The following is a 15487-nucleotide window of genomic DNA, read 5'->3' as shown; positions in this document are numbered from 1 at the left end:
TAGATGCTTTACTGGAATTACATGGTGATGAAGATGCCCTCAAAACCCTTCTCATTCTTTTATATATATATATATGGGAGAATATCTCGGGCACAATACTTTATTTAATTGCAAAGCTTAAAGAAGCATCTATATCTGATTTTTATAGGTGTATTTATGCGCGATTGGATTAATTTAACTGATTTATTTAAAAAAAAACTCCATATCAAAAATTCTTGCACTCGAGACCTTGCCTGCATTGATTAAAAAGGATATGTGGTCTCCCTTTCTGCACAGAGAATAATATCTTCATGTGGATTAATTAGGCTAACATTTACCCTAGTTTTACCCTTTTACCTTGTGAACAAATTGTCCAAAGAGGTGAGCGGTGCATGCGATGGACCACACTAAGCTCTCAACATAGTCCCTCTCCCTGTCACTGTAACCACATGTCACTCCCTCATTGGTGGGAGCTGGCTTTTGGAATTAACTATGTGTCAAGAAGCCAGGTCGAAATTATTTACTTATTAATAGCGAAGGACAGGCGATCGCGGAGAGGGTAAATTCGATTTGGATGGCACGCGTGATGCACGTGCAGGGGTGCATAATTTTGGTGGCCTTGGATGGTCGAGCGCATATTGCCGAAAGAGAACAGTGAGGAAACACTGTTGCTGGTGAATCCAAGTAGAAGTTGATGGGTTTGTCTAAGATTAAGGTGGGCCTATTTGGAGATAAATGACCTTAAACTATGAATAGGACCATGTATCTGCCCACATTATGGTGCCGGCCATGACCTTTGTTAAGAAGTAACCAGCCACAGTTTGCTGCATTCTATGGTATAAACCATGAGAGGACGAAGAAGAAGCAGACAAGAAAGAAGCATAGGTGATAACTTGGTTACCAAGGTCCTTACCTACCTCTTTCTTTTCTTTTTATTATTATTATTATTAAGATGGAGGCAAAGCCATCTGGCTTTTATTCAAAAAAAAAAAGTTTACAGAAACTATTTATAAAAAATTTGTAAGAAAGAAAAATATAAAAAAATAATAAAATGTAGTGGTTTGTAAGTAGATCTGTTAAATTATTAAACCAGCTAAATAATTTTGATTTAAAAGATATTGATCTTTATCTACCATCAAAAATAGGACTAAGACCCACGACGTTAACACACAGAGGTCAGATTTTTCTCAAATGTGCGGATTTAAGCCTTTGCGATAGCAGCGAAGCTCGCAGGAAGGTAACGATCCGCTTCGGTGCACGAATTACGCGCAGGTGATGTAGTAATTAATGTACCACATCGTCAACCAAATGTCATGTTTTAGCCTCGCTAACACTGGGTTTGTGGGACCAAAGTGCATTGATTGCAGCGGAAAAAGGCAAAAATATATGATGAGGACTTGAATGCTTGTATGGAGATAATTACTTGGACAAGTTTAGTTTTTTTTCTGGGGGGGGTAGAGTTTACAGCAAAAATCTGAAGAAAAAAAAACATCGGATAAGAGAAGAACCAAACAAACTACCAGAGCAATCAGAGTTCTCGAATATAAGGGTCTCCTCAAGAATCTCTTTGCAAAATAATAACCAAATTATGCTATTAACAACAAGAACCAGCAGTAGTCACTATTATTCATTTCTCAAGTTCCATAATCCACTTCCTATTCAACCTTTTGAGCTGAATCCGTTAAGCTAGACGATGGAGGAAAATCTAGTAAAACGTAGGCAGGATAAAACATTGTTTTAGTAATCTAGAAAAGAGAAAGCTAATTATTATGTTGGATTTGGACAAAAAAATATGGTAATGATTAGATCATGAGAAGAAAGATGCTTTTTTTTTCGCTTGACTTATAGACTTAATGGCCCTTAGGAAAAAGTTAGACGAGGTTCAGGACAAGAAAAACATAAAGCCTCACATAGGATTTGCATTTCTTTTCCAAGGAAGGGGAAGAGCAATCTACAGCCCGACTTAACTTTTCCTTTATGTTGGAAAGAAGCTCATCATATGCCTCTTTTATCCACTACCATGAGATACTTGTATGCTTTTGATGCATGTTTCATTTATTTTGGGTTGTCTTTGGGAGCCAAAAGAAACAAGGGGAAGGAGCCCATTTTACAAAGGGGAATATAAGCAGATTCCATTGATTATAAGCTTATGGTTAAAGAATGTTCCTTTTCTGTTTCAAGTTGAGCAATGTTCTTTAATCTGGTCATAGATGCTGGATTAAGCTAGAGTTTGTAATATGGGATGCTTAATTTGGCAGCATCATGAACGACCCTATGTCGATGTTAACATCCTATCTAAAAATCTGGCCGTGATGCCCGTGAGCACAACTGCAAATATAAAATTCTATCTAAAAATCCAAGCATTTAAGCACCAAAAAAAATTCTTAATCTATCCCATATGGACTGTTCTTCCTTTTAACAGTTGATATAGGCATTCACATAACAACTTATGGTAGTCCAATATCGTCATAACTTGAATCTATATCATTATGACATCAAAACAATATCTGCCGAGTTGTTTCATCAAAATTATGTTTACTTTCCAATGTAGATATATTGTATCTAAAATAATTTTGAAATTCATACACCAACATTTTCATCAGAGCTTTATTGCGAAGACTTCTAGGCGCCAAATTAAGCATGCGTTCATCATAGAAATCAAGATGAATACACACACACACACATATATGGACGGAACATGTCCACATATACATTATATATATATATATATAAACCGAGAGACCTGCATTATTTAATAATGCATTGCAAGATATTTTTGTATTCTAGCACCTCTAGAATATTTTACAGTCTTTGTTTATTATTATTTTTTTAAGTTTATGGAATAATATATGTATTGCTTCTTTGACGTCTATAAGAAGAAAGGAACGTAGCACCTACCAAAGAAAAGGTGACGAGGACACTACAGGGAGGCTACCCCACGGTTTTAAAATACCGCAGCGGGCTGCTGCAGGATAGAACCATGAAATAATATGCTTGGAATTTCCAAAGGGAAATCATGAAACTGTTCATACCAAAGCGGATGCACGACGAGATAATGAGGCAGTAACTCACCTCAGAAGACAAGGAGAGAAAGGCATGGTTATTGATAAAACAGAACCAAAAGGAAAGAAAAGGACGCGAGAAAGCAGGAAAATAAAGAAGGAAAACTGACATGAAAGGAAGAAAGTAAATACGGTGGGGGCCGACGCCAGCTTCAAGCACAAGAAGGGACAGGTTTAGCGAGGTCGACCGCTCTGTTTGGGTTGGCTCAATCTGGCCACCGGCGCTCGCGTTAGCTCATAGTAGGTGGACTTCCGACGACGTTTCTAAAAACATCGTGTTAGCTAGCCCAGCTTTGGCCTTCGATGACGATGCTTATATTCATAAGCGTCGTCTAATTTAAATTTTTGTGACAAATTTTGGCATGGTGACCAAATTGCCGACGCTTGGCATCTAAAAGTCGGAGAAACTCATTTTTGTTGTAGTATTTCAAACTAAGATGCTACTAATTGATCCCATAATAAGCCTGCATCTAGGGTCCCGGAGAGTAATTGATTCTCAACTCTTTACCGTCGATTACACCGCTCGCTGCCTATTATAAGTAGTTCAATTTTATAACACTTAAATGCAATTTGTTTTCAAACAAAACGTTATTGTACTAAGAAACCAATGGTTGTGAATGTACTCATTTAACCTAGCTAGTTAAAAACGAGTGTATCTGCTGAGGGTGCTAATTAGCTAAATTGATAAGAGTCACAGGGTGTCAGGTGCCATGACCTAAGTTCAAATCCTACCATTATGAATATTAAAAAAAAAAAGGAAGAAAAGGGTGTACACCTACTTCAAGTGCAAGAGAAAAGCTCCCAGGCAAGCATATGATTCAAAACCTCTTGAGTTCCATTGCATGATTCTAAGAAAAGGTTTACTTAATATTGCCCTTTTAACATACTTTCTCCAAAGTTTCTCTTTCGATTGCATATAATGAGACCTGAAAGGCATTCAAATCAGATAAGTTATCTACTTCTGAGCATTTAGAATATAGGGGGGGAAGGGGGGGGGGGGAAGCCTTGTTATCAGTTATGGTCCTTCCAAGCATTTAGAATCTACTGTGGGTCAAAAAAACTAGTTCAGCTTACATATTTGCCTCTCACATTCAAGACATAAATTAAGTTTTTTCAGAAATCCAAAATCACTTCTCATGTGTTAAAAGTGACCGTATTTAGTTAATAACACAATATATTTTACTGTAATTGGCGATGATTGACCGTAATCGCATACAATTGTCATATTTGACCATGTTCAACGAAAACTTGGCAGCGAATTAATTTTGTTGCTTTCATAATCTCAAGTTTTGTTTAGGGACTAGTTTTGAGAAGCTGCATCAAAAAATAAAAAAATAAAAAACAGCAGACTTAGTTTTGAGAATCACATCCCAAGAATCCACTACCAGCCATTCTTAGACTAGTTCTCAACATAACTAAACCAAGATTTAGAATGATAGATGTATTTTTGATTTGAATTTAGAATGATAGATGTCAAAGCTCTGACCCAGCACAAGATAGCCACAACTTGGGAGAGTGTTGATCTGTCTTAACTTTTATTTAGGGTTTGATTGTTAGCATACAAATGTACGGAAACTTGATTTTAGTCGAACATACCTTAAGTTTAGATTTCATCTTGTGCATCAGGTTTAGCCTCAGGCTGGAATTTGGGAATAGGAGCAGAAAACCATTCTCAGACCCTTCTATTAAAAATTCCAAACATTCATGATCCGTATGTGAATAAGTTGAATTACTTATCTCTCAGTATTAATAGGGCAATAATGGCAAGATGTGATTTCTTGTTTCATTATTCCAACAAGTGCCGTTGTTCATATGGCTAATTAAAGCTTTCAACAGAACTTGCATATCCATAAATTTGCACCCAAAAGCTAGCAAGGCGAAGGCGGATGAGTAAAATGCTCATCTGCTCTCTAGCTTCTCATTCCAGAACTAGTATCATAATTTTTATCTGTACATAGGAAAATTGCACGAGGTAACATGATAAAAATTTATACAAGGAAATCCTCCTAGCAGAATTATGCAAAGCTCCTAGAGCTTACCAAGTCGAACCACCTTGCGATCAAATCCATTCCAAGATGTTAAGCGCGATATCAATGGTGAATAGTACGAAGAATAAAGAGACAGAGCCAGCAAGAGAAATCGACACAGAAATTTTATGTCGTTCGGCAGTGTGCCTACATTTACTGGAGCGAAGCGGCTGTGTTTTTCACTATGTGCGAAATAATAAGGGTCACAACATATGTATGCTAACCCTAGCCCGATACATATATTTCTGTTCAGTGCGCTTACGCTCCCTTCACTCCACTCCGCTTCGCTCCAGCATCTGCCCGTCTTTTTAGAGTACCAGTGTACCACTCAAATATGAGCCACTTACTCTAACATGAGAGAAGTGAAAATTTTACTGATGATTGTGTTACAATTATGGGTTTATAGAGAACCAACAACCTCCCTAGAATTTAATAAGGCAAAGGATCCCATAGAATTTTTTCCACTTTTCTGCAGGATAATTCCCTGAATTTCCTGCAGGCAAAGAGCTCGACCTTTGTAGTTACACTAGATGGATCCATTCAGGCACCAACCTGCAGCAGCCTCTCACTAATCATAGTTCCATGCAAATAGGTATTACTCATGTGTTGACATGCTGTTGTCTTCTTTTCCCATCACAACTTCAAATCCATGCGAAACCACAAGTTGGCCAAGCCAAGACCTAGCGGCCGCCTGTATGGTCTGGACCAAGGGGAAGGGTGCACTATTGACGATAGGAGGACAACGACATGTGTGACCATGTCCTCTTGACTCTTGTTGTACCTTTGATTCCGAGAGGTCTTCTTTAAAAAAAAATAATAACAAAAGTAAGAGAAAAGAAAGAGAGTGAGAGTCCCTCCATAGATGGGAGGACTGCTTTGTCTCATAGTTCGAACCAGTAGGGTCTCATGTTCGTTTGGCCAATAAACAAAAAACATGGGCGGATGGAGCAATACATAGGACTGAAAAAGAGGGGCCTTCTCTGTCTCCCCTCTCTCTCTCTCTCTCTCTTTCTCTTCAATTATTGAAGTACTGCTCTCCTGTACCTCTCATGGTCAAATTCGGGGCGGTGAAAGCCACAATAGTTTGGTCTCCAGTATTTGTTTTTGTCGGGCATCGATCATATATATTTGGAAATTAATAATCACTGCCAGGTATTCAATCTTTCAAGAAGAGTTAGGTGTTTAATCTTTGTTGTAGGATCGACAAATCTAGTTAATTACATGCCCACAAATATTTGGCTCGGGGCATTAAGTGCAAGGCCGGCCACCTTTTATGGATCCCATTGAATCTAAGGTGCCCATGTCCGGGGCTTAGATTGTAGGAAATTCATAAGATTAAACCAGAAATTACTGGAAAAGTCTTCTTGAAAACAAATCTGCCGGGAGAAAAATGTGACTGCCATGTTTCTTTTGGACACATGCATGGTTCAATTGATTTCCATGCAGTGCATGGGATTCCTTGTTTCATGAATCAACAAAATGGATGCATGTTAGGTTCATACGGTGGGATGCGATGCACATGGGTTTTCATATTCATGTTGAATGATTTAACTGAACGGTTCACACTGATTCTGGCATCACACTTCAATATAGCGCTCGAAGTTTCACAAGAATTGTTCCAAGCTTGTGCCCTAGGAACCAACCCATGCTATGCCCTAGTTGCAACCATCCCTTGCCCATTTATTTTCCAACATCCAAAATCAGAGAGGAAATTTGGATATTTTCAAAATAAAAAAAATCCAACTTTTGTTTTAAATTAAAAACAGCCATATGTTGTGGCGGTTGGTTGGCTGGTATCTTTATTTTTTTTGTCTGATGCTATTTTTAAAAGTATTTTTTTATTAATTAAATGTAGTAAAATTTATTTTTTCTCTACAATCTTTTTTTAGATAAATAATTCATCAGATTAAACTATTAAATTTCTTTCGGAAGAAAAAAGAAAAAATTATCTAGCTTTCCATAGGAAACCAAGTTACTCCAAGTTCCAAGTTTGCGGGCTGAAGCATGAAGAACTAATCTGATAGAGTTAATCTAAAGATCTATGATCAGGCTGAGTTTGCTTTCTAGAATGTCCTTTCTCTAAGAAGAATAAAAAAAAAAGCACCAAAGTGCAGCTTCTTCAGATTGGAGCCTAAGTTCACTTTCTAGAATGCCATCTTGCCCAGGATTTAGCATTAGGTGGAACAGAGAACACAACAAGCATTGTCTGGTAGCTTAGAAAAGTTGTTGAAAGATCAGCAACCTCCAATTAGAGAGAATCTATGATATTTAGCCACTGAGTTTAACAGGGTCCCCTCAACTGCTATCCAATAATCACATTACAGACAGTCAAGGAGAAAACCATGCACTACCTGCCTCTCAAATTATTGTTACAAGTGGAGCAATCAACACCAAGGGATAGCAGTACTAAAGTAGGTACTCCTCATCCAGTCAGCATGGAACAAATACTGTATACTCCTCAAATAATTCTAAAGTACAGGGGGACCATGAGATCTTCTGAACAAATGTTGTATTGAACATTTACCATTTACCTGTCTACAATGCCAATTTTTTGTTATTCAGCACCACATTGTCCTCGTGCTCCACGGCTATCCTCAAGGACTCGTTTTGTTCGCCGAAAAAAAAAAAAATTCACTGGAATATTTTAGCATATTTGGTTAATTAGGAGAAAATAACACGTTACAGAGTGGCTGAGCACCTATTTTTATAGGAAAGTTGTATATTTTTTCATATCCTTCATGGACTCTTGTTTCTTATTTTCATAAAAATACTTTTTTTTTTTCTTCAAAAATTCCAACCAAATAAAAAATATTTTTTTATTTTTCTGCTGACCAAATCCTACACATCAAGCTATGGCACTGTCTATCAAAGAAAGACTTCTAAATGGTCCATTTCATACTAAATCGTCTTGTAAGTTTAGGTGTCGTGTAAGAAATTGACCTCACCACTCCCTAAGGGCTCGTTTGGTTCGCGGGAAGTATTTTCCCTCCTAGGAATATGATTCCTGGAAATCAGATTCCTAGGAAGAGGATACCTAGGAAAGTACTTTTGGCATGTTTGGTTAACCATGGGAAAGTGACAAATTTCCAAAGTGCTTATGTTTGGTTGACCATCCACTTTCCTAGGAAAGTTAAGTATAATTCCTATTATGCCCTTAATAAAAATTAGGTCTTTAATGCCTCTTTAATGCTTCTTTAATGCTGAAGGGTCTTTTTGGGAAAAAATAAAAAAGGAGTGATTCTCAGCTCATGGGAAAGTAACTTTCCCATGTTTCTCATGGGAAAGACTTTCCCATGAAATGTGGGAATCATATTCCCATGGGAATACAACTTTCCCATCTCTCTTCTTTGAAAACTCCAACCAAACAAGAGGCATTTCATTACTTTCCCGTTGACCACACTTTCCCCCTCCTTTTCCTGCGAACCAAACGAGCCCTAAGAGTCCACCAGATTATTAAATTCTGTTGATGCCATGACCAAGTAAGGGATTCGGAGTAGGAAATATTATTTAGAATTCTGGAAGAAGAGTTAGCCAAGATAACTATCTTTTTCATGTACAGGAATATTTTGCAAGCCACTTCCATATAGGTATTTAAGTCAAGAACCACACATCCAAGTACGAGTTTCAAACGCTGGCAGGTTGGTAGCAGCTGGAGGTTGGCGCACGCCTGGGATCACTATTGTAGGAGCAAAGCTTCGGGGGAGAGGCTGTCATATGCGAGGAGGTCCCTTAGAGCCGAGAGAGTGTATCTTGAAGGAATTCTTCCATGGTGATTGACTGGATCCGAGATGTGGATAGATATGGTGATGGCCACCCTCTCATCAGAGAGACTCGTAAGCTGGTCCGGAAGATGGGTGGCTTGCAGGCAGCACATATGTTCTGAAAGACGAACAAGACAGCAAACTGGGTTGCCTCCTTCGTCGCCCGACACTCAGGAAATTTTCTATGGACATCTACAGGAGACATTCCCTCTCCTTTGTATGCTTTACTTTCTCGCGATTTGGCAGAATGTATTCAAGTTAAAGCTATATAAATTGCCGTATTTACCCAAAAAAAAAACCGTTGACAGTTTTTTTTATCAGAATATTGCCATCACGTGAACATTTTGCTGCCCCAGGATTAATTTTCAGAGTTTTTATTAAATTTTTCAAAATAAAAAAAAATATTTTGGCTCCTCCCCAAGCAGCCAAGTTACGGCGCTCGAGATGACGACTCTGGTGCTACCGGTGCACTCGCCATCCAGGACATCCGGCGAAAGTTGAGAGGGAAGAGAGAGCGACGTCGACGACCACCTCCGCGCCAAGATTGCCCAACTCCTATGGCTTCAACTCCGTCTCCGCTTGCAACCACGGCACCCTCCGTCCTCCACCCCACTCCATCTTCGCCCTCACCTAGTTCTGCGGCCACCACTCCATCTCCGGTCTCTTCTCCTCCGCCACCTCCAAGGACGTCGGTTCAAAGCTCCCCATACTCAATGCTAACCCCATTGGGGTGCTTCCTCCCAAAGCACCACCTCTACTTGCAGCCCCTGGAGGCCCACTGCCCCGAGGTAGCTAACGTCCACCATCGGATCTGCTAGGTACTCCATCATCGCCATCAAATCCCCATGTCCGGCCCATTTGCCTCCAGCAGCCTCTATATATGATGCCTCTTCCATTTCGTAGTCCACCTGCCGGCCACACAAATGCTACCTCCCCCCTTGAGTTAGGTTGCAGAGGTTATTATTGCTTAGTGAATGATATCTCATTTAATTAAAAAAAAAAGTTTGCAATATTATTATTTCTTAATTACATTTTTCCAACAATTCTTGTATGCCAACTCTATGGCACAGAATTGGAAATTTGGGATATATTTAGCTGCAACTGATTGTTTTATCCTAAGACACCTAATTATGCCTCCAAATATACTTTCTTAAATTTGCGAAATCAGGTAGAGGAAGTAACCAAATGGTCCTTGTGGTATCAACATACATCAAAATTTATGATCTGATGACACCCTCTTCCTGCGAAGGGGAAATAGAGAAATTATGGCAGATAGGAAAACAGAAATTGAGGCAATTGCTGTACAACATTTTAATTATCAAGGATTCCGAAACAACTTGCCCAGCGTCATCTTCCGCTTGCAGTGCTTCAAGTATTGCATTAGATGCAGTTATCAAGGCATGATAGGTCTGGAGAAGATCATCTTTTTATTCCAATTAACAATGCTGCAGGTATTTGTCCAATATGATGCTCCTCTTCAGAAATCTAGAAGTATATTGTGATAGTGAGAGTGTATCTATGCTCACACATGTCGTGCATGGATAAGGCCAACCGAATCAAAAAAACAAATAAATGACACAAAGCGTGGGTTCCTCATCGGTGCCAGCCCAAATAAATCCTCTAGTATATATGGTGAGCTGCGAATGAGATTACTCAATTAGCTGCATTGTCCGTCTCTAGCGAAGGTATATTCTTCATCGCTCTATGGCAATTCATATTACCTGTTACCTAACGCGGATCTAAATATTCTTATTAATTAAGCTTTCAATTCTCCACGTACTCCATGCTTTTTTTTTTATCTTGCAAAAGGGTGTGAGCCTTCACCTAAACAAGTACGAAAGCTGGCAGTTCCCTCGTGGTTTACCAACCCGATCCATATGGGCACGCAAAGGTGGAACGAGAACCATATGCTTCCAGTAGCGCACGTTTTTTGTCACTGCGATTACCTTTTGTCCCGGCAGAAATCTAACAGCCGTACGGCACATGCTTTGAGATCCAAGGATTGTCGTTCAACACCAGCTTTTGTGTTCATACTTTCCACCAAACAATTCCTGAGGTGAGCTGTCAAAGCCCCTGTTCAGTGAGCATAAATGAACTGGCATTTGTTTAATTTTAATCGTCGAGCAAGGTCCAGCAAACTTACCCAATTCTTCTGGTTGGCATTATTTATGAAGTGCCTAAGGTATTGAAGCGCCTCGTCTAGCCACCGCTATGAGGGTGACTACTCATTGCTACCATATAAGAAGCAAAAGATTCGAAGGTTAAGATGGAAAAAACAAGCAAAGCATAGTAGTTTAATTATAAGGGCCGACGTCGAAAGCTCGAGGTAGAGCCTAATGGTGCGGAAGTCTCATGTACTGTTCTCCGATCGAGAAGGAAGTGGCTAGCATCTCTCAACGTCGTCAACTTATATCTAGTCAATTTATATCTAGTTATATAAGTACAAGTGCATGGGTTTGCATTTCACATGAACAGGCCCAACCTCTCTATATTTAAAGCAGCTGGTTATAATGCATGTGCAGTGCACATGGTTGCCCTAGATATGGAAGAAGGATTATCTTATGAAAGTGAATAAAATTAAGAAAATGCCTAATCCGAAGATCCAATCCATAATGTGAAATCCGTTCGTGGTAAGTTTGGCTGAGTCATTGATTAGATTGAGTTCGAACCAAGTTTAAGTGGTCTGTAATCTGTATCATATTTGAGTGAGTCAATTTCAAGTTATGTCCCTCTCAGCTCCGAAAGAGACATGAATGGTCCACGTAAGCCAGAGGGAACCCAGCCCACAGAAGCCCATAATTTAAGTCATTGTGGCACCGAAATATCCCAGGACCCGGTTCGCATCATGAAGTTGACAGGCCAATCGATCGGGACCAAGCTCAAATCAAAAAGCCTATCAGTAACCCAGCAAAGAAGACTCACGAATTAAGAACCCATTCACTCCTTTCTTTCATTCCAAAAGCACGGGGGAACAACGACATATCTAAATAAAGAAAGAAACCAGACTACTTCCTTCATATATAATGTCATTTTCCGATACTCCCATTCCGAAACAACCAATATAACTAAAGAAAGAAAAATAATCTCATAACGTAACCAGACTACATCCTTCATATATATTTTTATATAGAATTTTTTGTTTTTTTTCTGATGGGAATTAAAAGGAGAGGAAGTGAATTAATTACTTTCCCCAGTTTATTGAGTAGAAAAGTAGGATTGATCTCATTATATAGTGGGATTTGGAAGCTTGAACGACCCTTCGAGAACGGTCTGAAACTTGCGAGCGGATGCATTCTTTGAAATTTGGCGCCCTAAGAACGTTATCTCTATGGATGAATGGAATCGTAATGTCATTTCTTACACTCGGATTCTTTAAAATGGCGCGTAGCAACGGATCGGGCGAGAGAGAAGAAACAATGCAAAAACTTCTAACAGTCGCTCCTTCTCGTCCATATATAGTTTCCTTTCTCTTCTCTTTCCAAAGGGCGCTTCGTCTCCTCCCAAAGAGACACCAAAGCATCCCACAGAGCACTTTAAATTGGACTGAACGAAGCCCATGCCATGCATCGCACCACCACAATTAATCACCAGCAGCAAGCTGTTCCTCTCAATCAAGGGATCATCTCATGGCATCCGTCAGAGACGTTCTCGTGTTCCACAAACAAGAGCGCCGTCTGTTCGACATGCTCGCAACCCGAGCACCGGCGTTCGCACAGAAGATCCTAGCTTTGTGGTTATGGCTTGAGCTACTTGGTATCAACGTCGTGGCGTTTGTCTGCGGCTGCAGAAATCGCGACGTCGTAGGTCGCTTGATCGATGAAGCGCTGCAAATTCTTGGCCAACTCCGCCAGAATGCTCCTCTGCTGACTGACGACGGTGTCAAAATTCCTCTTACCGCTGCACTCGCCGTCGAGCCATTTAATCTTCGCTTCTTCCACTACCACAGAGACCGCGCGGTCAGGGGCATCGCCCACGTCCTGGACGGAGTTGGCAAACTGATATTCGACGACAACTTGCATGCATTGCTTGGTGCATACGAGACGGGCGCCCTTCCCGAGTTGCCGGAAGAGTTGGCCAGGCCATATGATCACCTCCCGGCCGTGCCCGCTCCTGCCGATGCCCGGTCTTTGTTCGTCACCTTTTCCCCAGCGTTTCCTCTAAGCCTTGAAGATATCGTCGCCTACTTCACTGGGTAGGTTGAAACGACCCCCTTTCGTTAAACTAGATGCATGTTTGTTTTTAATTTTCGTGCGATCTTTACGTAGAGCTGTGATTTGGTTGGGAGCAGGCGGTGGGGTCATTGCGTAGAAAGAGTGACGCTGGAGGATGAGCCCGGACTCAAGCCGATGTACGGGCTGGTGGTCTTCGCCACCGACTCCTTCGTTGGGTTGGCGGTCGACGGCGAAAGGATGGTTCGTTTCCTGATCAACGGAAAGCCTCTCTGGGCTCGTAAGTACGGGAACTAGCAAACGCCGTTGCGGCTGCGTTCATGAAGCCTTCGTGCTGCTGATATTCCAGCAAAAACAGTTGCTATATATTCTGGTTGTGCTTGGAATCGTCTTGCAATCTTTAATTTATCGGCATTAACTGAAGCTTTGGATGTATTTATACAAGCTTATGAGCTAGGAAACATGTTTTCTTATTGGTAATTTTTTCGGATTGGTTATCGTCTGGGTTTGTTTAGAGACAAAACTCACCTAACCAGCACTCAAGAATTTACAGTTACTAGGTTTAATTTATTTGTAATTTTTCCTCTATTTAGAGACAAATCATCTTACAGTTCATTCGCAAATGAAACAAATTAAAGAAGAAACAAAATAAAGTAAAAAACGAAACGAGAAAAAAAAATAGAGGAAATGATAGAGATAAAAAATTAATCCAATAACCAATGCCCTGCAAAGAAAAATAAAGAATCTACCCATAACTAGAATTTGCACCAACCATCCGAAGATCACCTCTGATCAATTTGAACCACCTTAATCGATGTCATGTGTTGCTCCAAAGGCATCCACCATCAGGGTATCCTGAAAAATTTAGGATGGAAGTCAGGAATCGCCGTCCTAGTATCGGCTTATTCTCGACTTTGCTTCTTCTCTAGGGTTACATTTAGTATGGGGTGATGACCCAAGATTAACGGCGATATTGGTGAGATGACGATATCATTATAATTTCTACATCCCTATTTCTAAAATCACCATCTAGCCTAGTGACATAAAATCTGTCATTGTGGACAAATTTTTCTAGATCATTCTAGAGCAATAATGTTTGGCTAAAATTCGGGGATAAAAAATATTCCCCGGTGGGATTATTTTTTTCAAGAAATACCAATCTATGATAAAAATATTATTTCGATATATTTTTATGTATGTTTTTATATGACTTAGTTGAGAATAGTGGATTGCAAGGTTCTCGCTGGTTGTGAGACAGATTACCAAATGGATTAATTATAGATTTCTGAAAATTTTTAACCATTGAAATATAGCATAGGTGATGCTCGATCAAGTCTTCACGGGCCCGAGTTTGATGTCCGCTACTTGTGGCAAGTCCATCGCTCCCGCTACTTGTAGGATGCCCATCACACTCCGACGAGGCCCGGCCCATACCCTCCCTATCAAACGGTCCAGATGAGTTCTCCCATAACACGCGGCGACCGCCACGAGAGGGCGCCATTCGCTGCTCCTCGCCCTCCTTGTTTAAATCTTCAAATCCCGTGTTTACCTTACCCTAAGTTTTCCTCCTCCTCCTCTCAAACTCTCCTTCTCTCTCTCCTTCTCTCTCTCCATCCCCTTGACCCCTCGCTCCTTCTTCCCCATGGACGCCCAGAAGCTCGCCGCCTCAATCCTAGCGGCCGCTTCCCCTTCCCAGATCACTGCCGCCTGCTCCGCCGTCGACGCCTTCCTCCGCCGCCACGCATCCTACCAGTTCCGCGCCTTCTTCTCCATCGCCTTCCCCACTCTCCTCTTCCTCATCTTTGACTTCGATGACTCCCCCTCTCCCTTCCCCCTCCTCCTCCTCCGCCTGGATCCGCCGCGTCTCCGCCGACTCCGACCTTGCCGCTCCTCTCTCCCCGGGGCATCCTCATTTCCTCCATCTCCTCCGTCGATCGCCACGACCTCGTCAAATACGTCTTCCATCGCCCTCCAAAACAATAAACCCTCTGCCGTCCTCTCCGATCCATATGCCCTCTCTTCAAGAACAGGATCAAAGAGGACAAGATCCAGGGTTCGCACCAGCTCCAGCTCAATGTCTTCGAGTACCAGCTGTGATGATTCCTGGTGATAATTCTTTTGGTTCTTGGAATGCAGTGACGCCGAGGCCTTTGTATAGGTTATGTTGAGGACTTCCATTTTGCCCAATGGGGGCTTCTATCAAGAATGCCTGGCAAAGCTATGTGATGTCCAATTATCAGTTCTACAGTGCATTAGTTGTGCATTTTCTTGGGTTTGCACGCAAGTTTCTCCATGAAAATGTGGAGTCTGTTATTCAGATGGTTTCACAGGTTTGCCTTCTACTTTGCTCTCTAATCTTATATTTTCTGCACTAGAGTTGAAAGCTGGTGATTTTTCAAATTTCTGCTTTATATTGCATGCCACTTTTTGTGTAGATAATCTGGTGGAAAACTGCTCCATCAGTTGCATTTAAATATCTAGATGCATAC

General features: G+C 40.8%; 1 protein-coding gene across 1 annotated transcript; it reads left to right on the top strand.

Annotated features, from left to right (window-relative positions):
* The first annotated feature begins 12455 nt into the window (after window positions 1-12455).
* On the top strand, window positions 12456-13025 carry LOC103711690. Its single transcript, XM_008797932.2, has one exon. It carries the CDS (start codon window positions 12456-12458, stop codon window positions 13023-13025), a length of 570 nt encoding a protein of 189 aa, XP_008796154.1.
* The last annotated feature ends 2462 nt before the right edge of the window (window positions 13026-15487 follow it).

The sequence above is a fragment of the Phoenix dactylifera genome, chromosome 5 (genome assembly GCF_009389715.1).
Source record: "Phoenix dactylifera cultivar Barhee BC4 chromosome 5, palm_55x_up_171113_PBpolish2nd_filt_p, whole genome shotgun sequence".
In the NCBI taxonomy this organism is placed as follows: Eukaryota; Viridiplantae; Streptophyta; class Magnoliopsida; order Arecales; family Arecaceae; genus Phoenix; species Phoenix dactylifera.
This window is presented reverse-complemented; position numbering and strand designations above follow the sequence as displayed.

What these genes read in the sequence shown, in the direction of transcription:
- LOC103711690 (XM_008797932.2), top strand. Translation starts at nt 12,456, where the DNA reads ATGGCATCCGTCAGAGACGTTCTCGTGTTCCACAAACAAGAGCGCCGT.